This window comes from Dermacentor andersoni, chromosome 3 (genome assembly GCF_023375885.2).
Source record: "Dermacentor andersoni chromosome 3, qqDerAnde1_hic_scaffold, whole genome shotgun sequence".
In the NCBI taxonomy this organism is placed as follows: Eukaryota; Metazoa; Arthropoda; class Arachnida; order Ixodida; family Ixodidae; genus Dermacentor; species Dermacentor andersoni.
This window is the reverse complement of record NC_092816.1, coordinates 135,623,062-135,649,734: the sequence shown is the minus strand read 5'-3', so window position 1 is coordinate 135,649,734 and position 26,673 is coordinate 135,623,062. Positions and strand designations below refer to the sequence as shown.

The following is a 26,673-nucleotide window of genomic DNA, read 5'->3' as shown; positions in this document are numbered from 1 at the left end:
CATCAACCACATCGGCCCAGGATAGGGTAGACTTTCTCTGCTGGCCGGCGCTGGAACCAGACCGGGCCCTGGAGACAGAGCGGCTCCTGGAGCGTCTTCTGGATCTGCCCCTGGACCTGGAACGGCGTCTGGAAGGTGGAGAGGGGCTCCTGGATCTGGAGCTACCGCGAGCCCCGGGGCTACCGGCGACGGGTGGGGGCTGTCGCTAGCCCATGGCGAAGGCCGGAGACTTGCTTCTATTGGCTGGGAATCGCTCCCCGCGCCTGTGTCTGACGAGGTATGGCATCTGGTACCTCTGCTTGCAATCCTTGGCAGCGGTGAAGTGTCGGCCACCGCACACCCTGCATTTGAGGTCGCGCTCGTGTTGTTCGTCCGGGTTGGCGACGCCGGATCTCCTGCCCTTGGCTTCGTCTGGAGAGGGACAGACGTCTGCTCGATGCCCGAGGCAGCCACAGGCGTAGCACATCTCCACTTGTTTCTTATACAGGGTACACTTGACGAGCTTACCGCCGTACGACACGTAGTTTGGCACCTTATAGCTTTCGAAGACCACCACCACGGTTCCCGTGCTCTTGATTTGTTTGGCCCCCAAATCCAACTGGTTCTTCGAGGTGACAATCTTGCGGCCGAGATCCTCCGGGCCGTCACACGGTGCGATGCCGCGGATGACGCCTTTGCACGTGGAGTGGGGCGCCACTTCGTAAGCGTTCACCTTGTCCTACTGACCGACAACGGCGATGCACTCGACCCTGACGTAGCGGGTCACGTTCTCTCCGTTGGAGGTAATCACAATCATGATATTTTGTTGGAAATTTGGGCACATCGTGTCCGAGTCCGGCTACGCCGGCTCGAAACCTACCCCGTTCAATATGGCCTCAGCCACAACTTTCGGGCCTACCTTGCTGATGTTCAGACCTTCCCTCGGCCTGACTATAATCTTCGCGTCTTCTTTGGGCAGCAGTCTCGTCCTTCCACGCCGAATAATCTTTGCTTTACCCCTGCTGCGGTCTCGACGACCCTTGGCGGTCACGTTGTCATTTGGCTTAGCGCCGGCGGGAATGGCACACACTCGCCCGACGGGTGCCGATTTGGCTCCGGAGTGCCTGGCAGCAAGTGTTTGCCATCCGAGATCCTTGGAAAACTCCTCGGGAGTCAGAAATTCACCCTCCACTTCACATTCCATCACTGCGGACACAGGATACAAAAGCGGGTGCCGAGGAAGCACCTCGCCGTGCTCACCCAAACGCGACTAGGGTTAGCTTCGCAGTGGCGTGGACCGGACAAAAAAGGCCGATAAAATCGCAATACGGTCACCCACCTTGAAGCGTCGAGTATCTACGGAATCGCCACTACTTAACGAGTCCATTGGCACTAAAATCGTCAAACTGGGCCGAACTTAAATTTTCAGAAACGGGAACCGTTTTCGCTTCTTACAAGCGCGTTAGCCGTCGTCGTCTTCCTCCAAAAGGACAAAGATGGACATTTCCTTTAATCACACTGCCACAAAGCTCCACTTATTACGTTCTTCATTTCTTAGCACTCATTGCTGCCCCTTTCTGAGCTTTGTGTGTGACCTCTAATGCTGTGGGCTTACTTATTTATCTAGTTGCTGAGATAGTGGAGTGAGTAATCGTAATCAGACCAATATGCCATGCAGACAAGAAACGCCACACCAATAATATGATGTCGCTTTGACCTTGTGCCATTACCTCCTTATAATGGGCGTGGTTTTTAATAATGAACACTCTAAAGAAGGTAGGTTGGCTATGTGCATGACAGTTATTTGTGATTGGTTAAAAGCGTCGGGGTGGATGTTTAATAGACAGTGCACACTGCTTGTTATGATATACTAGACGAATATTTGATAGCAACGGCTCCTTCAGACAACGCGAATACATAAATGATAAAACGACAGTATTTTTTAAAGATGTGTTGAAGTAACAAATGTATCAAAGCTCAAGAGTGGTTTCGTGGACATAAAAAACTTGAAAGGTTCTTATATAATATAAATCAATGTTATTTCATGATGCAACCATCCCATGATCATTTCACACTTACAATTTAACCTTCTGAAAAGTGCTTACATGCTCAAATGAGCTGACATCTTTACTTTCTATGAACACAGGAGAGCCATGGAGCGTACCTGCAGCCACATAAGTAAGCCGACTACAGCAGCTCCAGCAGAGAGCAGAGCAATGGTGATGACTACGCTGTAATTGAGTGATGCTGGCAGAATGCGCCAGGAGCTGAAAAAGGTGAAATGCGGAAGCAGGAATAAACTTCTTACGGCCGAAAACAAGCACTCCATTGAACGATCCAGTGGATGCCCCTTAAGTGCGAAAATGTTGATTGTTACTTAGAACGCAATACATCAGGAGAAGAGAAAGATTTGTAAAAAAACTGATACATAACGTATGAGGAATATGCATAAAGTTCAGAAAAGTATACGCATGAGAAACAGTAGCTTTTAGAAAAGTATAACAGTGCAATTCATACATACATGAGTGCATACAGCTTTTTATTAAAGTAGATGTGAGGACGAAGAAACTATAGTTGTGCAGGTAAATTATTTCAAGTGAGATCCCAGATCAAAGTCGTTATTCTCGTTTCTTTTTCTTCCTTCTCGTGGATACGGGCGACGTGTATCAATGTTCTCTTTCCTTGCTTTATTGCCCCTATCCGTGCATATTGCACTATAAGTAATAAGTCTGGATGGCCTGAAGTCACAAATCTGTTCAACCTACTAACCCTTTTAAAGGGGCCCTGCAACAGTTTTAATGATGTCGGGAAATGCATTTGACAATAAAGTACTCTATTTTAAGAATATTTTGCAAGAAAAATGATTTCAGTGCGTTCAGCATAAGCTGCATTATCGGCAAACCAAAAGTCGCGCTTCATTCCCTTCGTGTTACTCTCTCTCCATCTGCAACGCCTTGCAATGCGACTGCTACGCCAAAGCAGGGTGGCCTGCGCAATGCTCCTTCCCTCTGAACGTCAACCATGGCCACCAATGTAAATTTTGTTTTGAATATTCGAGTAAAGGTAGTACTACTGGTTTCCGCACTTCCGACAGCCCAAACTCGGCGGTTGTTCCTCAATTCAGTGGGTTGACTTACTTCGAAGTTTATATGCTGCGAGGAACGGTGGTGTTAAGCCTCTTCCAAGCAGTTGAAAAAGAGCTGCGTGTAGGGCTTTCTGCGTAGCCAACGCGTAATGCGCCACGCTAGTGGCCAGTCAGGTTCGGTCACGTTGTTAACGCGTCGGCATACCCCGCTTTACGTTGGCGAGTCTGGCGCTTCACGGCTGATTTCAACACACAGGCGAAACCGCGCAAGCAGCGTGGACGTGCGAAACTTACCTGTGCGTCGTGCTGTGATCCGTGCAGTGAAATTTATTGCGGTAGCAATCACATAGACATTCGAGGCAAATTTTGATCGTTGGCGTCGCTGTTCGGCTCCACAAACATTTGTGTATATATGTATGCTGTATGTTGACACATTCCGTATATGGATGCTATACTATTCAAAGATTAAATTGCGCCAAGCAGGTAAATATAAGTCAAAAATGTTACATTAACTATTACATTGATAATCTCAGACTACTAAATATCAAAAGTTCAAAACAATATCAGTGCTCAAACCTTTAATAAATGCCGTTTCACTGCCGCGGCTCATTAGGGGGAGCGTAGTGGTGCTAGTTCGATCCAAATAGAAGCCCTACACGGTGTGTTGAAGAGTTTACGGTTGCAAGAAATTTTCGGGCACCCGTGCATGTTGCGTGTGCGTTAGTCGGAAGCGCGAATAAATGGTAGGCCACACGAAGAGTTCATGCACAACACTAAACCCTTCCTATTGCAGACGGCGCTTCGCCCTTCGGGCGAAACTGCCATTTTTTTTATTGCCGCCACCGCCTTTGCAGTCACAAATTGCAAAGCGTCGGTACAGCTTTAGATTCAATTCAAGCACACTGCTTATGCAGAGCGTTTCACACGACCTCTACAATTGCAAGCACGAGGACCGACACGTTAGGGCTGCACGTCTAGTTTCGTTCAAGTGAGCCTATGTGCGAAGAAATCCTGTACTCAATGGCAAAGACGCACTAGAACACGCAGACGCCTACTGCGGTACCAGTCACCAAACTTCATCGACGCCACAATGTTCACGCCATGGTGTTTTGTGCGATTTTACTACTACATCTATGCCGTTAAGCTTAAAGCAAAAAACAAAAATGAATGCGAAATGCCACTAACAAATTAGTTTTTTGCTTCCGGTATTTTATGTCGAATTGATGGAGTTGTTCTAATGCAGCGGTAGTTCGTATTTTTTATTGTGTAAAGTACCGTGAATATTGTTACGATTGGAGACACTTCTGAGGCCGTTCGTGAAAATATTACGGACCTTGACGTTTTCACACATCCAGCCAATTATCGTATGAGAGCGCCTTTCCGCCGTAATGCTCAGATTAGAAGGGGTGGGTTTCGCGGAGCCGCAGGAAAGCATAACTAATCTATACAGCGACATTATAGCTTCCCCGCTGCTTGAATGTGGGTAATATTTATCACGAGTGTTCCCAGAAGCATTGCGTAGCGTCTAGTATTATTTATTTGTCATGCCTATGAAGTGTTTCTAGACCCTTTAAGGCGACTTGTGGTTCCAGTGCGCCTAACTAGAGCCACGCGCAACACTTTTGCACACAATGTAATACTGTGGATTGCGGTTAACCGCAATCCGTCGAAGCCTAGACTTTCGCATTTAGATTACTCTTTCTAGCCGTGTACCCAACAAACATGCCTATATTTCTTTAAATTTGCGTTCTTCGCAGTGATCATCTATCGGAAGTGGCTATTTACCACCATTCGCTACAGGCTGAAGTCGAAGTTTTAATTTCTCACACCAATTCTTGAATTGAAACATGCGGCGAATGCTGCTACAACATAGGCAGCAGTAAGGTGCGACCGCTCACAATTTGTTTCCCTGTAATCGTCCTTTCATTTATAAATTTACCAATAGTAAGAATCTGGGGCATCTCTATGCCAACATTACAGCAATGTTGCCAGAGCATGTATTTCTACTCAGAACGCGTAGTGAATCACGGAAGGCATTGCATGCTTTGGAAAACTGCTGAGGCAGATCTACGTAATTAATTATATCCTTCTATGTATTTGATAGAGCAGTCGCTACTGTTGGACGTCGCCCCACACTCTAAGGAAAAGGCCAGGGAAGACGGAAGTGACCGGACAGTTAGTCCTAAAAAGTACGCTTTTGTCCCTCAATGGACCAACTGCAGGAGTGTGCGTGCCATGTGACAATTTTTGGAAGTAAGTGTTTAGTCCCTGGCCGGAAAGAGAGGAACGGGAGGTCGAACGGCAACACACGCTTCCCATGCAGTCCGATATTTTCCTCCGTGTCGTGGAATGACGCGGCGAAAACGTTATTGTCTATAAATCGCACATAATTTGACGTTCGTGCTCAACCTATTGAACTACATGCAAAGCAGCAGTTCACCTCTTCGGGAGAAAATTTCTTGAAATATAAAAGGTCGAATGTGAAGAGCCATACACATCATGTGCACGCCATAAGTGAACCATACAATTTAAACGCGCAGGTCAGTGATGAACTACAAGATGTTTTTGGTCATTGGTACCTAAGTAGCTTTCCTGTCAAAAATATTTGCTCATACTAGTTGGAACTTTGTAATTCTGTTTTGGGCACCCATTGAAATATCCAGCACGTCGAATTGATTTTTGAACACAATTGAATTCAATTAGTATCTGAATTGCACTCGTTGGGACCAACCTGAAAACAAAACAAAGGAAAAAAACCTAGATGGGCCCCAACCTTGAAATGACACGTGTATACGTGAGTCCTTTCGAGAAACATACTCACGCATGAAACACTATGGTGATTCTCTTCATTGAGATACCCAACATTCATGTACCATTTAACTATGAGAGATACGTATCAGGTGCTATATGTCAGAAAATTTGGTTGACCGAGTGGTACCAATAGTTCATGAGAAAACCTTAACATTTAAAGAGACATTTATAACTTGACAGAAAGCTAACTGTTTCCGTTTATTGATAACAGCAAAATACAGTTATTTTAATACTACCATTAATCTTGTGATAATATAATTTTAAACGATTTTGTTGTTTCAGGAGATTACGCATCTAGTGACCTCCATTTGGGTACAGTTCGGACCAATTGGCGTACCAAGCGCCAGTGAGGTCCAACGGGCACCAATTGGACTTCTCATGAAGCCCAATTGGAGCTTGGGTATCCGATGATTTCCAACTGGATCCAGTTGGGTCCCGTTGAAAAATCCAACTGGAATCAGTGGTTTTTTTTTTTCTGTATTTCATTCCGAGGAGATATCAAACTTAAGTGCTACGATATATAGCTCAAACGGAGTAAGCTAAACCATGCAGAAGTTGGCCTTCTCCGTCATCTTGCGTGCCCTGTTTGCTCTCGCTACCCGCACATCACGTAATGTGTCTCAGTTTCAATGATCTTCAGGAACAATCGGACAGCTTTCTTTTTTCAGTCCCTTGTGCTTGCAAGTACACCAAACGTTCGACTCTCGCCCCATAGCATACAAAAATGCCGAGCCACTTTGTATTGTCACACCTGCGTTCAGACGCTTTACCAAGTGGCAACCCTTCCTGTCAAACCTGGTTGGAACAAGAGGGCGGTTTCATTTTGTGGTCGACAAACTGTCGTTTGTGTCTACCTGATTAAATAATTGATCACTATTTTTTTAGTTTGTAAGGATGCGGTGTTCTTCTTGTAAATCATACAAAGCACGCTTAAATATGATTTAGACATCACACCACACACAACTTGTTTTCTAAATTTTAAATATCTCTGTGACCCACCATATGGCATGTTCATGTAGCTGGGTCTACATAGTATTTGGCTCAGTAGAATGTGCGACAGGCAGGCTGAACCACTGCGAAGAGCTCGGTATTTTTTTTCGAGGATCTGTCGCTCATGTTTATAGCTTGTAGGCTGCACAAGAAACATCGCTGCACTGGATGCTTTCATTGGGCGCTTGTACGTGCTTGCCGGACTACTGAATGTCTTTTCCTTCACCTTAAATTTCCGTAGTACTTTGTTTTTCTTGTGCTGCTAAAAATTCTGCTCCGATGTAAAAAAAAAATATAATGGAACTGCCATGACGTAGTGGTTAGAGTATCTGAATTGTGAGCGTAAGGACGTGAGTTTGAATCCTACTATGGTCCACGTTATCTTTTTCAGCTCAATAATTCTTTATCATTATTTAAATGCCTAATTTCGTTGCCGTTGCTCCCTTGAGAAGCATCGAAAAGGGCAACTGTTAGGCCTTGAAGGAGTGACCGCATGGGGAGTAACAGTTCATCTCCTCACAGTTACCTGCCCCCCCTTCCCCTCCCAAAAGACGAATGGTTGTGGCAGGCCAGTTACTCCACAAAAGGAGTACCACATTTCTTCCCTCTCTTCTTAGAATGTATAAGCCAATCCGTGGCTTTGGCGACTCCATAAATAGAAGGCTTGTATACTTTTTCCTATGAATAAAGTTTACTGTCGTTATTGTTTCTTATGACTCTTGTCCGACATTTACAGCTTAAATAGACACTTGCTTGCGGTTGTACAAAGTATTGTCCGCTGCATGTTTGCTTTCTAATGGGCATGATTTTAGAGTAAGTTCTATGGAAAGTTTTGCCAAACAAATTTGAAAAGAACGACGGGGAAAGTAGATGGCAACACAGCAAATAAAATGACTTCGGTGCAGACTGAAAAAGGTAGTAAAAGGCAGAAGGTAGCGCTTTGCTCTTACTACACGTCAGTGTAAAGAATAAATGCAATTTATAAGCAGTAGTAGGCTTACCTCTCCGAAGTCGACGTTATCTCTTTCGTCGCCGCTAGTGGTGGCCCATCAGTGTCTTCAGTTTTCGCTGAAAGCAGCAATTCGGAATAAGAGCAAACAGCTATCAACATTGTAGCTGCTCGAGTAAAAAGAAACCACAGTTCAAGTAAAGTGCTTTAAATAGACGATCGCCAAAGCAAATATTAGCATAACTGATCTATCATCTATTCACGATGATATATTATGAGAATTGTATCATCAACACTGCCTTCATCACAGCACTGAGGGTGAAGTTTCAATCGGATGCATGTAGGAGCACCACCACCCGATGAGTTTAGCATTGATGAAAAAAGGTGCTAAAATTCAGGCGCAAAGATAGCTGCATCGGCTTTCATAAATGTATGAAGCTGCGCCCTTCGATCGAATTCAGGTACCATGCGCGCACCTGCTTCTTTGACGCACGTAGACGAAGGGCTTGGCAATGAATCATTCAAACAGGTAAGTGCTTTTTTACTGCCAGCATTTACAGTTAGATGGCCAAGAACCACTGCGAGATACAGTGGTTGTTTCCTCACAGGTGCCATTATTCAACTTGAACATCGTCAATAAAAGGGTCTAGGGTTTTAGGTGCCAGAACAACATTACGATTATGAGCCACGCTCTAGTGTGGGACTCCGGGTTGATTTTCATTTCCTGGCTGTCTTTTACCACGCACCTAAGGCGCGGTACACGATCGTTACTGTATTGCGCCCTTATCGAAATGTGAGACAATGAAACGATTCAGTGTGTGCACCCAGTGCACACTGATTGACAGCTTAGACACCTTGTTACTGTGAAAGAGGACGGTTAGAGAATTCGTTCACGGAAGCGATGGATTGCTTATAGTTACATATAGTTACGTATAGCATACTACTGCCACGTTATGACAATGGATACCAACAAAATTAATTTAGGCGGAAAGCATCGGCACTCAGCGCGTCATTGTTAAACAGATTGCAAGTTGAAGTGTCGCTTCAATGTGATAAGGTAACGCTAAGCCTAAATTACTTTGGGGCTGTCATCGGTAAATGAAATTGGCAAGAATAGGCCACTCGCGGATCCATGTAGTATCACTGAGCGGTAAACCTAAATGTATGCGTATTCAAGCAATACTGAAAGGCGCTCAGGACAAGAAATGAAAGCCTAAATGTCATATTTGTGCACGTTTTTCTTTTTTGTTTGTAGAAATAGTGTAGGGAGCATCCACGCACACCTTTCATACTAAAGTCGTGTTGGTAATAGCTCTGCGCTTAAACACTACCAACCAGAAATGCTGCTGTGCTTTTCTGAAGCCGACAAATAAGAGCAAAAAAAAGGGCACTACACCGGAAACGCGACTACGCTTTTGTTGATTTCAGTGATTAACAGCGTTCAAAATCAACTACACTACCTCAAGCAAAAAAAAAAAAAGCGCTAGACATCAGGACGCGCAGAGGGACACAGACAAGAACGATGTGTTGTTGTCTGTGTCTCTTTGCTGGTCCTGTTGTTTAGCGCTGTTTTCATTGCTCGTAATCGTGAACCTACCGGCCCAAATGCGTACTCTTCAACAGTATCTCGTCTTCAACAAAATTGCACCACTTACCGGTACCAAGACAAGGCTTCGGGGTGTTTGAAGACGCTGCATCCATGCTTCCTTAAAGAATATAGGAAAATTAATGCTGATTGCGAGTTTTGTCACAGGTAGAACTTGATGCGTTCTTTACGAGAGAACTACATAACCGATTTTAAATAAGGCCTAAAAGTATTCACCAGTGCCGCGGTAGTGAATGAAATTATGCCACACGAAAACCAGCTATAGATACTAAAAGAACAACTCCTCTATAGTGCCTGTACCACTTTACGTACCATATTACCGGTTATGGATGTGGTGCGTAGTAACACGCCCATGCTCGACCCCTCCCTTCGGGTTGCGGCACCTATGCCGTCCTTTTTTTATGCGAAGCATATTACTAGAGCTCAACCCAGCTCCTCAGGCGCGGCGGTGTCGCCTTCAATACCACGTGACACCGTGACGTCACGACAGAGGAGAAACGGGGCTCCAACTCGCGCCGTCGCTCGCGGCGTCGCGGCGGTATATAAGCAGCTGCGCTTTTTCTAGGTGGCTTTGGCTCAACTCTTGCAAGATGGGCTGGGTGGGAATCGAACCAGGGTCTCCGGAGTCTGAGACGGAGACGCTACCACTGAGCCACGAGTACTTTTTTTTTTCTTTATTTCCAGCTTGGCTACAAGCCTCAAAAGTGTTTGATCATAGATCACACTCGTTTTATATGTGTCAAAGTATCAAGCATTGACACCACATCTTCATCGCAGTCATTCATCTTGTACACGTCACGCACCTTCACAACCATTTCCACAAAATATTCATACACAGTTCGGCCTTTCACATCGCAATGTCTATATGCCAACAGACTACGCCATACTGCGTGTAGTCCAAGTAAAAAGATAGCATCCATCTGTTCAAAATTGCGTTCAGGGGGTAAAAAACGAATGCCATGTGGATTGAGGGGTAGGTCTATCTTTAACGTTCTCTGTAATATATCCCAAAAGAATATGGCATTATTACAATCGATGAAAACATGTTCAATCGTTTCAGCTTTGTTGCACAGAAAGCATCTGCTTCCCCATGGCACATAAATCCCTCTTTCCTCTAGCCACGTTTTAACAGGCAAGGTTCCCGTGTGAAGCTTGAAGAAGAATGTTTTAACGTTCGCCGGTATACACATATTTTTAACCCTTTTAAGTACGTCTTGCCCAGGCCCTTGTTGAAAAATTAACCGATATAATGGAACAGGGAACACACTTTCAATGAGATCCTTCATAAGACGCTTTCTTTTTACATTGGAGAGGTACTCAAGGGAAAATCTCGCCCTAAGGAAACGATAGGACGTTACAACTTCACGCAAGGACCTTGAAATTGTGTAGTGAGGGCCAATGGCTGAAGAAACAAAAAAATCAGGCATAGAAACTGTTAACATGGTTTGAAAAAAACAACACAGAAACGGGTCTCTTTCGTCCCTTATCAATATGAAACGTGATACAACTTGCTGAAGAAACAAGTGGCACACCGACAGACCACCTTTCTTTACTCGACGAAACAAATTTGTCCTTGATGTTCGCTCCCACGTAGAACACCAGATAAACGTGGCAAATATTCGGTGAAATTTTTGGATGTGCCTACGTGTACAATACAGTGCCTGCAGAAGATACATAATTTTCGCAACGAGAAAAACGTTACAAATAGTGGCCCGGGCAAAAATCGACAACTCCCGGCCACCCCATGCTTCGGCCATCGCACGCATTTCATCCGTTTTTTCTAGCCAAAGTGACTCGTTCTCACGATACCCATCCAACGGTACCCCTAGGTAAGTGCTAGGTGTCGTGAGCCACCGAATATTTTCAAAAACACCGGGCGTGGCATTCCAATGGCCATGCCAGAGACCAATACTCTTTTGCTTATTGATTTCACTGCCGCTTTTCTCGCAATACCTTTCAGTAATTCTTAATAATGAGCTAACACTCTCCCTATCTGCAGCAAATAGGGCAACGTCATCGGCATAAGCTAGAACACGTACTTCACAGGACTGTATCTTAAACCCCCTGATTTCTGTACTATTAACTATTTTTCTACAAAGCGGTTCCAAAAATAAAGCAAAAAGTAAAGGACTTAACGGGCAACCCTGTCGAACGGAAGAAAGTACTTGTATGCGTTGTGATAGTTCACCATTAACAATTAAATTGGTACATGAGCTTTGATATGCCATTTTGATGCCTTTACACATGACGGAACCAAGCCCTACATAATTAATTAATAACAAGAGAACACTATGTGGTACCATATCAAAAACCTTAGCTAGATCTATTTGCAGCATCGCTACCTTGAGGAGAGCGCTATCGCAATATTCTAAAATGCTTCTAGCTGTATGAATATTTGTAAATATTTTCCTACCTCTGATGCCGCATGTCTGATGCGGCCCAACTAACTTCCGTATAACTCCCTGCAGCCTTGCTGCAAGAACTTTCATGAAAACCTTATAGTCAACATTAGTCAACGTAATTGGCCTGTATCCCTTTACATTACGTAGTATATTTTTTTCTTTGCCTTTTGGGATAAGTACTGTGTGCGCACGATTGAACGATGGTGGTAAAGTCCCCCGCTCGAGTGCCTCTGAAAATACTTCATGCAATGCTGTTGCCATATCCGTCTTGAACGCCTTGTAAAATGCCGCGGTAATCCCATCCGGACCAGGAGATTTGCCCGAGCTTAGTTCCTCAATAGCCCTCTCAATCTCTTCCATACTAATATTCATTTCTAATAAATTCGTTTCCTCTTTGCCTAGCGTCGGCATTTCTGCCAGAAAGTCATCCTCGTAGCCCGGTGCCTTTGGCTCACGACAAGCAAACAAATCTCTGTAGTAACTTTCAAATGCCGTCATGATAACTTTCTGTTCTCTGAATATCCTACCATTATATTCTATTTCCAATATTTCATTTCCTCGAGCGTACGCCTTTTCATCTGACAAAGCTCGCTTTGTAGGTACTTCCCCCGCGAGGTATTTTTCGGCTCGTGCTCGTATAATTGCTCCTCTGTATTTATCCTCCTCTAAGCTTTCTAGTTTTCTTTTAATGACTTGCAGTTCTTGAGTCACCAAACCCGGATTAGCTGTTTCGATTCGCACCAAGTCTTCGAGCTCCTGCCGCAACATCTGTTCATGTTTTTGAGCCTGATACTTCATATGACTACCTCTTTCTATTGCGTTCAATTTTACCCTTTGTTTAAATAACTCCCATTTTTCTGCGGCACTGCGTAGTGTGTCATTAGAAAATTTATGTATTTCTTTTTTTGTTTCATCTATGAACATGTCATCCTTGAGAAGCTTGGCATTCAATTTCCATCTTTCCCATTCAAGCTTCCTTTTTTGCTTTTGGCCAATCTCGAAGGTCACTAAACAATGATCACTGAAAGAAACAGCATCAACATCGTAGTTCTGACACAAAGGCGCAATCTCCGAACACACATACACTCGATCTAGTCGTGCATGGCTGGTGCCTTGAAAGTGAGTGAAATGCTGGCGACTTCCACCTCTTGCGAACTGTGCCACATCATTTAAAGAGAATTTGCTCACGCATTCTTTAAGATACGCAGCACTTTCTTCATTTACACTAGCAGTGGTTGAACGGTCTTCCTGATTAAGAACACAATTGTAGTCACCCAACACAATCAAACACCTCTCACAATCAAAATACATACTCAATTCGCGAAAGAACAAACATCTTTCATGCGGCTTTGTAGGTGCATAGACACAAATAAATCTAAATTTCGCTTCCCCGTAAGAAAGATCGCACAAAACAAAGCGTCCTTGCAAGCAACTTGTAACCGTTTCAACGACAATTCCAATTGAATTTTTAACAAACGACATACACCCGGCTGATGTTCCCACCGCATGGCTCACGCATACATTGTACCTCAAAGAAAATTTTGCTACCAAGCCTTCGGTCGCCTCCTCTCTGCTAACCTTCGTCTCCTGGACCGCAAGCAAATCTAGGTCTCTTTCTTGCATTATGCGTTTGACTTGATATTGCTTGCGACTAGCCCCTAGACCCCGTACATTGAGCGTACCGACGCGTAATGGTGCAGGTATACTAATCATGGTGATTGTAAGCGCGAACTACCAGTACAACGCTAACCGTGGTTCTACCTTGCAGTGGGAATACCAGGGTATTACTTATCGCGTCCCTGACCCCGAACCGGCGACGATGACGCCGACCGGACTTCGGGGACATATTTTTTACCCTTGGCGCCAGCAACGCGGTGCCACTGACGCTCCAGGCGTTTAACCTTGCGTTCGGTGCTGTCTTCCGTCAACTTCGGAATGCCTGTTCTGGGACGCTTCCCGCGTCCCGCGGTCGCCCCTGTAGCGTCTGCTTGATATTCGGCCGTAGTGATCGCGGTGCTGTCGCTCATGTCTTTCTCTTCTCTTGCTTGACTTAAGGGCAGTGACTCTTGCGTGCAGCCTATTTCGGCACTTTCCTCAGTTGCCTTCGTCAAGTCCCGACTGTCAGGTGTCGTCCCTCCAGTTTTCTCGGCGTCAGTCTCCCGGGCCTTGTCTTCGCATTCCTTGGTGTTGCTGTTCGGGGCAGACTTTTCGGCCTCCTCCGCGTCCATTATGTTCTCTTGTACTTCTTCTGTTGGGAGAACCGTTTTAGTTACTCTGGCGTAGCTCCTTGCACAATCATTACTTTCGTGTCCGAACGCCCGGCACACACCACAACGTGGCGTCTGGCAGTCCCGTCGAATGTGTCCTTGCCTGCGGCATCTCAAACATAGCGGGGACCGGCCCGGGGCCACAAGAAGGACGGTGCCACTTCCCAACTTGAAAACATGAGGCAGGTCATCAAGCTCAACACCTTCCTTAAGTCTCATTCGCACGACTCTCGTCGTGGATGTCGCATGTTCAAAACCGGCGACGGACCAGTTGTCGTTCGACACGTCAAGGACGTCACCAAAGCTGCTCAACGCTTGCCGAAAGCTCTCACTTTGGACAGCAAAGTCGACCCAGTGCACTTTCACAGTGACGTCTTGTTGGACGGGGTCAATGACAGCGCAGAAGCCGCCCTTGACCTGAAGACCGCCCGTTTTCACCAGAGCATCCTTGTCCACCTTGCTGCGCAACTTGACTAGCCAGACGTGATTCATCTGGTAGGCTCCAATACCCGTGATGTTCTTGATGATACCAGCGTCCTCCAATGGCTCGCGAAAATCTTCCAGCCGATATGGTCTTCTTGCCAGGTCCCCGTGCAAAAAAACGCACTGCTGCATGCTCTCGCCTGAAGGCAATGTCGGCAGCAACATCCTATAATCCGAGGGTGCAGAAGAAAACCTGTCACCGCGGCCAACGGCGGCCGCCAAAGAACCTCGCACGGAGCGAGCCATCACGCGTCCTTCCTCCTCGAAAGCCGAACGCGGAGTGAACTGAGCCACGAGTACGATGCTTCGAAGCGGTACAAAAGCGCCTCTAGTGAATGCGGTGTTGCCTTAGAAACGAGCTGTTTCTAAGGCTCAGGCGTGCGTCGCTTGCTCAGGCGCACATTTCGTTGCCGCGCCGAACGCTGCGTTGCTCGACGCTCACCGCGTCCAATGCGGGGCGCGTAGTCGCTGCGCCGTAGCCCATTGTCTTACACCCCTTGGCGGGTCGACGGGAACGCTGTCGAGTTCCACTCTTGAAGGCGAAGCAGAGTAACGCATGAGTTGTTTCTTCTACTAGCCGAACCAAATATAGCCAAGCAACAGCAGTTCACCAGGCTAAACAGTGGTTCAACAACTAAAATAAAGGCTAGTATGCTTCGCATCCTGGGCTTAACCTTAGCTAAGCCACAGCCATCTTTTTTTTATCTAAAGCAAAGCTGCAACTGAAGTTCCGAATTGTTGAGGAGAGTAGGCGCATGATTAAAGAAGGAAATATCAGCTTAATCTTATAATTCGTACTTCCGCTAGTCTCATTCAATTACGCGCTCTTCGAAATTTGCTCTTCACATTCGTGACGGCTCGCGTTAGCTACTATGCGTTCCTCTCGTTCCTTTCAGACAGAAGTCATGTGAAATCTAGCCATGACCAATGGAAGTTTTTGGAGCGATATTTCTACACGCACTCTGTTCTAAAATCAGACTGCTAAAAGCCTGCTTCACCACTGCAATGTTTTAACGCAATAGCATTAAGGAGCTCGTGTCGCAGAAAAGCCGGTGTCGTCGGCGGTGTTGCCGGTGAGCAAAAAATGGCGGAAGGCACTTAATACATCCAAACAACTAGCAAGATTGGCTGGGTGGGAATCGAACCGGGGTCTCCGGAGTGTGAGACGGAGACGCTACCACTCAGCCATGAGTTCGATGCTTCAAAGCGGGACAAAAGCGCCTCTAGTGAATGCGGTGTTGCCTTAGAAACGTGCCGTAGCAAGTTATACTGCGGTGTATATCGGTAATTATGAGCATGTAAATTACAGAAGTCGCAGTTAAACGCGTAGCTAAGTACGTTTCCGCTACATTTCTTCCGCGCTTCGCGCGCACGAAGAGCCATCTTGCGGCAAACACAGAAGACCCCCTCCTCGCGATGTACGGCGCTGCCCCGACAGCTGGTGCGCCACTCGCCGGCTTCTAGAGGACGATCCCATCGAGGCGTCAGCCCCATGATCGCGTCCGCCTTCATGGCGCGCCGCGGCCCGGCCGTCCGTGCCGATCACGGCATTTGGCTCGAGTATATCGTTTCTCTCTCCAAGACACCGAGTTCTTTGGTTCGATCCGCTTGCTCAGGCGCACGTTTCGTCTTTGTGTGAATCAAGAGCATGCTGCGCGAATGAGTGGGCGGTGCGAACAGGGTGCGATAACGCTCTCGCATTCCACTCTTGAAGGCGAAGCTTAAGCGTCCTCCAATTTTTTGAAAACCGAATGTTGTTTAAAACAGGTGTTCCGATGCGCGCAAGAGGAGTATTGTATTTTTCGTTATTCCATGTTCTAAATGTATTGTATAATTTGCTCTACAAAATATGAAAACCAGGTCGGGCAATGACTAACTGAAATACTACTCTCCTGCTTAAGGTACACTTGCGCATGTACTTGGTGACCAGGAAACTATACTAACTGTACTGTACTACAATAAAAGTATCAGTTTAAGGAGCGCAAAATGCGCTTGATCGTTAGAGCTACCAAGTGTCGGGTGCTTTTTCTCAGAGAGAAAAACACAGCATGAGCATGCTCTCCGTATCACTACACGTCGTGTCGTTGTAGGAAACAGTTACTATAGCATGTGTTTTCCACCAATAAATGCGTGTGAGTATTATAAGTAGCCTGCATAGGGTACAGCAAGCAAAACGGAATTTTTTTGCTGCCACAGCACTATCACGGTGGTGGAAATGAGAATTTCTAGGATAGTTGCACTTGCGATCGCTAATTATCAATTTAGACAAGTAAGCGTTTCCCAAATAAGAACTTTCAGGGGCTTGTAGCAATGGAAAGGTTGTGCTCAACTAGTACTCAAGGCATTAACACCTGATCAGAACTCTGTGTCTTGCACCAGTTACGAGAAGTATGGACTAAAAATACGCCGTACAATGCAGTAGCGTGCCATTTAAACTTTTCTGAACTGCATTTTTCCGCAGCACATGCACGTTTTAGGTGGGAGAGCTCTCGGTTTCGCTGGAAATCTTAAGCCCATATTTTCCGAACACATTGCGAGGCATGGAGTGAAACTAAATGTAGCTTACCGTCCTGGCGATTGACGGAAATATTTTTTGTGTGCGCCACTGCTACAAAATTTGGCCAGTCTAAGTTATTATACATTATTGCCCTACAGCTGTCATTAACAATTTGTGATTCTTAGGAAGCGTGTACATGTAATACCAAGGCTCGAAGCAATTCTGTAATCAAGCAAAGTCCTAATATTTGAAGAGCATGGTTTCGTTATTTCAGGCTGGAGCGTGTTCGAACAGCAAGTAATGCAATAATTGAGTAATTCATCAGGCGGGGGCTTACCTTGGATAAACGGCGGCATTGGTTTAGGCTGTGTAGCTTCTACGGCAGGTGGCAGCCACTCGACCAACTCTGTCGTTGCAACCGGCTGTTCTTGCGTTTGCGGCTGTTGCAGGTTTGGCTTCTCCTTTGATGGCTCTTTTTCTCGATCCTTGAGCTGTTCCTTTTCCTGTTCGGCTTGTTGGCGCCTCGTAACGTGGTGCTCAGATCTTGTTTGCGCAGGAGACAGCGGGCTCACGACGCTTCTCACCCCACTAGTTGCCGTAGCCCAGTCTGCATGCTTATCAATTATGTCGATATCGCTCCGACTGTCGCTGTGGCGTTGAGTGGGCGTATCCGGTAGTGATGCCGCAGAAAACAATGGCGTTGCTGTGGCTTTGGGCGATGGAGCCAAGGAAGCCGTCAGCATCAGCGAAAGTGCCTCCTCCCTTGTGAATGACGGGTGGTCATGAAACCAAGAACCGACATCATGAAGTAAAACAGTAGTACCCAATATGGCTTCTCCATCGCGTATTTCAGCATAACTGTTTTGGACGTTCGGGGGAATCATTTAGCCGTGCATTAAGCTTCAAAGCTTCATTCTGGGGCACTTGTTCACAAGTAAAACTGATAAGTATAGGCTAACATTCCAGAAGTTGTGAAATTCATACATCTTCGGTAGCGCATCTAAGGATAGTGTTTGTGTGCCTTGGCTGTGAAATGCACTGTCCGCCCTCAAAATATTTGCTCCATTCGAAGCTCAACTTGTCACCAAAGAACAAACAACCCCTATCTTGAAAGCGTGCCTTTACTTGATTTAACACGGCGTGCCCCTAAATATCAGGCTGCCAACGACATGCACGTATCAGCATGAGATAGAGTCCTTCCCAAGAAAGTGACAATATGTGAGCTTTCAACAAAGCAGCAACGCGCCTGCAAGGAGGACGCGGCATACAGAAAGGAAAATTAGCCGAGATAACAAACTCGAACACACGCGCGGCTCCACAACATCGGCATGCTTTAGGAAAATTATTAGAGCGCAAATAATTAATACACCATTTCTGTGATGTTGCATGGCAGCTTCATTGGTCGCCTGCGCTTCCCTTTTATGGCCGTGCCTTTACTCTGTGCCGCTGTTAACGGATTTACGTATTACACTGCCTGTCAAAGTATTTTTTTTTTAATATCTTCTAGCACATCGGCTCCGCCCGTTCGACGCTCTCTAATATGCACTGCTACATTTCAATTTCCTAATAAGACGCCATAATTATTAGTTTCAGTGCTCGCTGCACGATTCTAGGCATAGGCTAGTGCCAGTAGCATTCAGTGAGCTGGCAGATTTCTTTGGAAGGCCAATGATAAGCAGCTGGTCATTTTCGTAGAAGAGCGTGCCAAGTTCGCTATGAATTGTGTATAGTCATCAAGAAAAAATGTTTCGATGTTGGTTTCCTATGACCATACGGATGCTCTCTTGCAAGACTTCTGGGAACTCATTCCTTCATCTATATTTAAAGGCGCTATTCGTACACTGCTGACAATGGATCACACCAAAGCAAAAAAGTTAGAGAAGCTGCCGTGAACATCAAGAACAAAAATGTACAGTATTAGCCATGCTAATGTACGCAGGCTTATTGGAAAACGAAATACACCTGCTCATCGGCCTAATAACTTGGATACGTTAGTGCTATTTTTAATGGATATTCAACAGTTTTGTTAGCATACTAACAAATTTTCATTATTCAATTTCGAAATTAATAACATCAGAGGACAGTTCCTAAATGCGGACATCAACCCCAGTGCTAGAAAACTGATTGTCATTCAGCGGCAATCCAGTGCCGAGCACCTGCTTCGAGAGATACATATTCAAAATCCGTGGCGAAACTACACTGATCGGCTGAACCCTCACGAGCTCAACCTGATCGACTGTATTGAACATAATGAACTGTAGTGATCGACTGGGCCGTTATTGACTGGCTGGTATTGAAGACGGAACACTGATCAGCCATGAGAGAAATGGCGTTATGCTGCCGAGGAGGAGGATACGGTTGCGATTCCCAGTTGCGGCAGCTGCATAGCGATGGAAGAGGCGATTGCAAACTGGGTCGCGTACTAATGCCTAGGTGGACGTTCAAGAATCCCCTACACACTAAATTATTCTGAAGTCCGCCACTACTGCACCATCGCAGCGAGCGGTTTGCGTTTGGTCGCTCAATCCTACATTTTTTTTTGTTCATGGCGGAATTTAGGACGTTACATTCAATAAGACAGAAACACCGAGACATACCCGTTCATGCATTAGCGTGGGCTCTCATGTAGAGGAGTGGCACTCGAATATTTGCAAATGCTAATTACCTTGCTAATTGTGGCTCGAGGGCTTTGCGATAGCTTGACGACAACTTGGTAAACTAAAGTAATTTGAAAACCTTCCCGATTTATGCAACCAGTGCCACTAGAAGCAGTATTCCACAAAAGGATTCAATTATCTGATCCTGCAAGAAAAAAGAAGAAAAAAAAAGTTTATGTGCGGGAAGAGAGATTGTCAACGCCAAACCAAACGCGCATGACTTTCAATGTTTTCTTGGCCATAGGCCTAGAGTTTTGAACAATGGGAGTCCACAAAAATCAGCAATTTCCGCACGTACGTACGATCTACTCGTGCGTGTGTCTTTTCGTGGATTAGAAAGTCGTTACATGTAAGAATTTCAAGAGTGTGTTTTCCTTTCCATCGAAATGGCGCTCATATAAAATAATATAGTTTCCCTACAGTAAATAAAGAATACATACTTCCACATAAACTCTAGCCAGAAACTTAGATATAAAGCTTTACATGGCAAAGCATGCTCGCTCTCAAGGCAGCTAATTGCGTCGAAATTCGCAAATGTATTCTTGAAGTAATCTGAAATTTGTTCTGTGCGTTGATTCGGAGGTTTTTTTTATTTATGCATCGCGTCGCTGAGTTTTGAGTCGTTGAGTCGTGTCGTTCAGAGCAAAAACACTGTTTTTGGTCTCTATGTAGAATTTAGGAGGTCGAGCTAGACGAATTTCACAAGGCATCGTGCCATAGTAAAACCGGAAATACGGACGATAAATCTTTTTTATTGTTGTTGTTGTCTTCAGGGAAGACACAATATGAATGACAGGGGTGCTACGTCACTTGCGATTAACCTACACAGTCACATTTAGGCTTTGCGGGCTCTCTTTCTCCAACTGTTAATTTTGCTTTCGAAGGCGCTTGCTAGTGCAGTTTCTCAAAGGCACAGCCCCTGCAGAGGTCACTGTTAACTTATTCCATATTCCTTTACTGTCACACGCGGAAATTTCGTTCAAGTTCCCACAAACACCTAAAGTGGTCGAATTAGCTCCAAATATTGACCCTCACTAGTTGTGTGGTTAAGTAAGTCATCGAAGAAGTGGGTGGTCCGACTGGCAGCACACGTTGCATATATAAACTCACGAGCATAAGGCTATGAACACGGAATCTTAATTTGTGCCAGAATCGAGGCAAGACATCTGCAAATGCAGTGAGCGTCATTGCGATGCCTCGCTTCAGTCAGGAATAATCAGGCGTACTCACTCGTGGTCATTCATGGGCGTCATAATGCCCCGCTTCTGGTCCTTGTGCTCCTTAGTGGAGCCCGATCGATGACCCCTGCGCTTCTTGTGCTTCCGTAACTTAGGGCCGTCAGTGGCACCCGTCACAACGTCCTCTGGGCTGGCTACTTGAGGGGTTGCAGTGCCCGGAACTGTAGACGCCATTACTTCTGCTTCCTCTTCTTCGCGCTACTAACAGCAGCTGCCTACGGGCAATGAGTAGAAGATAAAGACTACGATAGAAATAAGGTTTTGTAAATGTATATATAGGAGGACACTTGCTAAAACTACTACTCCGCTTCAGAAATGTGCGGTGCTATTCAAACCGTCAAAAATTAGTGCGCATTGGGCGAGATAGAATGAATATACATGTTATGACAAAGATTCAAAATCGATCGCAAGATCTTAGCAGAGCTGATTTAATGAAACGAAAACCGTTTGAACGATTCGTTGAGTGGCCGCTTTATTATACTTCATTTTTTTTCTTTTCTTCTAACAATTGCAGTCAGGCTGCGAATATGTGTTGAAGTAATGAATGCAATCTATCTCTGAAATGAGTTTGGAAATACCTTCAGCGCTGTTGCAGGAGTCTTTATTTCGGTTCCAAATCGCCTTGGATTATACCGTTGTGTGTCCATTTGTTGGTTCACGTGCCTAATGTCGGGAGTTCTTAGCGGCGCTCTGCGCTAGACAGGAGGACGTCATGCCACCACTTCGGTGAGTCATTGCCAGTGCAAAGTGTTCCAGGGGCAGAATCAGTGTTAGTAAGCAAAAACGTATTTCCTTCTCTTTAACCGCTCCACCTAATTTCCTTGGGTGTGCACGGTGTCCTACTACAATGCCTTATTCGCCAGTCCACCTTCATGTTTTCCGTGATTTCACAGACGAATACGCCCACTCGTACATCCTTCTTGTGGGGGCAAATCCCCTCTCAGCACATAATTTGGCGCCTGACCTCGTCTGGAACTGCCGCTTTTTAAGGCAAAAGCTCAAAGTAGGTCATACTCCAGATGGCCTTGAAAAAAAGGGTCATCCGGCCGAATGGTACAAAAAGTCATCATCAGCACGGGCTCGCACCCCCTATGAAAGAAAAAATGCAATGGCTCATCCCTCTTGTAATATAGAGGTTACGAGCACTCATAATAGTGAAGCGCACAGTCCATACATTCATTCGAATAGCGCATACAAAGCACAGAAACGCGTCGTCTAGTCGAGGGGCACAAGCAAAACCACGGGACCTTCCCAATGGCTCATAGCTCCGTGACGAATGACTCATATCCCCGTAAGGCTAAGGCTACAAGCGCTCAGCAAAGTGAAGCGGACATTGCATACATTAATTGAAATCTTGCCTATTCCTAGTTTCTTCTTGACTGCATTTAGGAAGCCTAAAAGCTGTGAAGAAGAAAGTAGGAATAGGCAAGAATCAGATGTATGCATTAGGAGACAAAGCCGGCATTATCATTATTAATATGAATGAGATAGTTCAAGTGGCTGAGGAGTTCTATAGAGATTTATACAGTATCAGTGGCACTCACAACCATAATGGAAGAGACAATAGTCTAGAGGAATTTGAAATCCCGCAAGTAACGCCGGAAGAAGTAAAAAAAGTCTTGGGAGCTATGCAAAGAGGGAAGGCAGCTGGGGAGGATCACGTAACAGCAGATTTGTTGAAGGATGGTGGGCAGATTGTTCTAGAAAAGTTGGCCACCCTGTATACGTGCCTCATGACTTTGAGTGTACCGGAATCTTGGAAGAACGCTTACATAATCCTAATCCATAAGAAAGGGGACGCTAAAGACTTGAAAAATAATAGACCGATCAGCTTACTCTCCGTTGCCTACAAGGTATTTACTAAGGAAACCGCAAATACAATCAGGAACACCTTAGACTTCTGTCAACCAAAGGACCAGGCAGGATTCCGTAAAGGCTACTCAACATTAGACCATATTCACACTATCGATCAAGTGATAGAGAAATGTAGCGGAATATAACCAACCCTCATATATAGCTTTTATTGATTACAATAAAGCGTTTGATTCAATCGAAACCTCAGCAGTCATGGAGTTTTGACGGAATCAGGGTGTAGACGAGCCGTATGTAAAATTACTGAAAGGTATCTATAGCGGCTCCACAGCCACCGCTGTCCTATATAAAGAAAGCAACACAATCCCAATAACGAAAGGCGTCTGCCAGGGACATACGATCTCTCCAATGCTATTCACAGCATGTTTACACGAGGTATTCAGAGACCTGGATTGGGAAGAATTGGGGGTAAGAGTTAATGGAGAATACCTAAGTAACTTGCGATTCGCTGATGATATCGCCTTGCTTAGTAACTCAGGGGACCAATTGGAATGCATGCTCACGAACCTGGGGAGGCAAAGCAGAAATGTTGTTCTAAAAATTAATCTGCAGAAAACTAAAGTAATGTTTAACAGTCTCGGAACAGAACAGCTGTCTAGGATAGGTAGCGAGGCACGGGAAGTGGTAAGGGAATACATCTACTAGGGACAAGTATTGACCGCAGCTCCAGACCATGAGACTGAAATAATTAGAATAATTAGAATGGGCTGGGGTGCGTTTGGCAGGCATTCTATGAACAGCAGGTTACCATTATCCCTCAAGAGAAAAGTGTATAACAGCTGTGTCTTACCGGTACTCACGTACGGGGCAGAAACCTGGAGGCTTACAAAAAGGGTTCTACTTAAATTGAGGACGACGAAACGAGCTATGAAAAGAAGAATGATGGGTGTAACATTAAGGGATAAAAAAGAGCAGATTGGGTGAGGGAACAAACGCGAATTAATGGCATCTTAGTTAAAATCAAGAAAAAGAAATGGGCATGGGCAGGACATGTAATGAGGAGGGAAGATAACCGATGGTCATTAAGGTTTACAATCTGGATTCCAAGGAAAGGGAAGTGTAGCAGGGGGCGGCAGAAAGTTAGGTGGGTGGATAAGATTAAGAAGTTTGCAGGGACAACATGGCCACACTTAGTACATGACAGAGGTAGTTGGAGAAGTATGGGAGAGGTCTTTGCCCTGCAGTGGGCATAACCAGGCTGATGATGATGATGATTGAAATCACCCATACAACACACATAACAACATACGTGTCAATCCCCTGCTGAGAGGATGCAACTTAAAGTCGAAGAAAAACTTTGTTGGCGCGAGTCTGATTCCGCTATAGGCGCCGCGCGGCCGTTGTAAGGCGCCAGCGGCGTGTCAACGACGTTTTGGCGAACAGCACCGCGAACGTCAGAAGTCGGAGCACTTGCATGTGAAGCAGACGACGGGACGAAGTCGATCACCATCCTTCTAGTAATTTCGCATTGCTGATTCAAAGGCCTGACGCACCGGAAAACGCATTTTCGCCTGTCATGATCTTGAGAAAGGTCGCCACTTGTACGAGGCAGGCCACAATCTTTAGAGCCGGTAATATATAAACTATAAAAATAGTGCCAATTGCGATGCAAATGCACCTCGCCAACAAAGCTTACCGCGGTAAACAAGAACGTGGAGTTCAAGCATTTTTATTCTAAGTGTTATTTTCCTGTGCACATTTACATTGTCACGTACTTAATCATGTAAATAGACGTAAATCATGCAAGATGTCTAAAATACATACCGTTGGGTATGTATCCATGGATTGTCGGGGTATCTGCCACTTGGTATATGCCCCAGGGACCAGCGGGCCTCTGCCGTTCTACAATGTACCTTTTTTTGACGTCAACTGTGGGCACTGCAAGTATCACACCAACATTACGCCTACATGGTGATATTGACTTGATCCTTTTTTTTTTTTTATGAGGGTCGACGTCCACGTTGTGGTTTTTTTTTTCGGCTCTCGAAAAGCACGTTTTTGCCAAATATGACCTTGAATATCGTGTTTTTGCTCTATAAGAGCTTTGCATGGGATATATTGAGCTGAAATGCTTTTACTGCAACAGAAGCGTTTGACGAAGACTCTTATGATTTTTCGCGTTAATCAAACCATGGCGAAATATTTTTCTGAAGACTACAAGAGAAAGAGAGAGAGAAAAGAATACTGAGAAAGACAGGGAGGTTAACCAGCGGTACTTCTGGTTGGCTACCCTACAAGGCTACAAAGATTGTCAGAGTGACTGCAGTGGTTATGAGCGATAACATCTATACTTCGGCTTGGATTATACGGCTAAAATGGCAATCTTGTGACGCCGCAGTGTTACGGCCTCAATAGTTGGCCTCTATGAGGTCTACTGCGTTCAGCACATAGGAGGCTTCTGTAGTATAGTGTCGCCCCCTGTCAGATCTCTGTCATCGTACATGTATGTTTTGTAGTTGTTTAGCTAGATGGCGCACCCCCCTTCTGTCATGTGACAAGCTTGGACCAATCGGGAAGTGCCATCTAGCAGGTGAAGCCTTTATAAGTAATAAACAGCCGCAGGTCGGCGGAGTCTTCGTTCCGGTTTTCATCGGGAGCAGTTAGCTCCGTGTCTCCTTCACTGCGCCGGCGCTAGCCGCGCGTTCGCCCGTCGGGGCCCCCCGCTTGCCTGCCGCTGCCGACACAACATCTTTTGGCGACGAGGATGGGATTCCCGCAGCGGTTCCGACCGAAGCCCCGGGAAACCAACGAGCTTCGTAAGTGAAGCGACCCTTCCCGTGTCCGCACGGCAGGCAAACGCCGCCGACGCACTTGGCGTCGCGAGGCTTCCGAGCCTAGGCCTTCTCGCCCCCTTTGTTCTTCCTTGCCCCATTCCTGCTGCGAGCTCCGGCTTGTTTTCTGCACTGTCTCCTGCACGCTACCGGGCATGGCGTCTTTCACGGCGAACCTTCCCGTTTTTCTGGAATTGCCCGGGCCACCGTTAATTCCATGGCATCGATGGAAAAAAATTTTTCAGGCCCACCTCGAAGCGGCCGGCGGTGGCGACTGGACGGACGCGCGACGAGCGTCCGCGCTCGTCAGCGCTCTCGGGCGTGAGGGACAACGGAAGTACTTCGCAGACGAGGAGCAGGAAGCAGCAAGGCAGTTAACCGGCGCAGCGTCACCGTCAAGTGAAGCAGCAAGGCAGTCGACCGGCGCAGCGTCAACGTCAAGTGATGCGGTCCCGCCAGCGTCAGAGTTTCCGAGACTCTTGGAGCGGCTTGACCGGCTGTTCGCCGCGTCAACAAATGTCCTGGCGGAACGGCACGAATTCACCAGTCGGAAGCAGTTCGACGGAGAAGGATTCCTGGAATTCGTGACCGCATTGAAGGAGAAGGCGGTACAGTGCAACTTCGGCACAACCTATGGCGAGCGCGTCCGCGACCAGATAATACATGGCGTAGCGAACGTCAGCGTTCGCGAAAAGTTGCTGGCTCATGGCGAAACCCTGACCCTGGACAAGGCAGAGGAAATTGGACGCTCGTTAGAAGCCTTGCATCGAGCGAACCGCGCGTTCGGCTCCGAAAATGTTCGAAGGATTGAGGCATCTCAATTTGGCGTTCCGTTGACGGGCCAAGATGGCCGACTTCTTCCGGGGAGCCGCCAAGATGGTCGACGTAGTCCGGGAGGCCATGAAGATGGCCGACTTCTTCCGAGAGGCCGCCAAGACGACGGACTTCTTCCGAGAGGCCGCCAAGACGACGGACTTCTTCCGAGAGGCCGCCGAGACGACGGACTTCTTCCGAGAGGCCGCCGAGACGACGGACTTCTTCCGAGAGGCCGCCGAGACGACGGACT

General features: G+C 46.1%; 1 protein-coding gene across 1 annotated transcript in view; it reads right to left on the bottom strand.

Annotated features, from left to right (window-relative positions):
* LOC126525034 (acetylcholinesterase-like) overlaps positions 1–21,617 on the bottom strand; it is a 76,566-nt gene extending 54,949 nt beyond the window's left edge. The window contains exons 1-5 of the mRNA XM_072286774.1: positions 20,957–21,617; positions 17,407–17,831; positions 9,470–9,520; positions 7,867–7,933; positions 2,144–2,246 (exon numbers count right to left, since the gene is read on the bottom strand). Of these exons, the coding sequence (XP_072142875.1) occupies positions 2,144–2,246; positions 7,867–7,933; positions 9,470–9,520; positions 17,407–17,831; positions 20,957–21,138 (828 nt within the window). The 5' untranslated portion in view covers positions 21,139–21,617. The remainder of the gene's footprint in view (positions 1–2,143; positions 2,247–7,866; positions 7,934–9,469; positions 9,521–17,406; positions 17,832–20,956) is intronic.
* Positions 21,618–26,673: the final 5,056 nt, after the last annotated feature.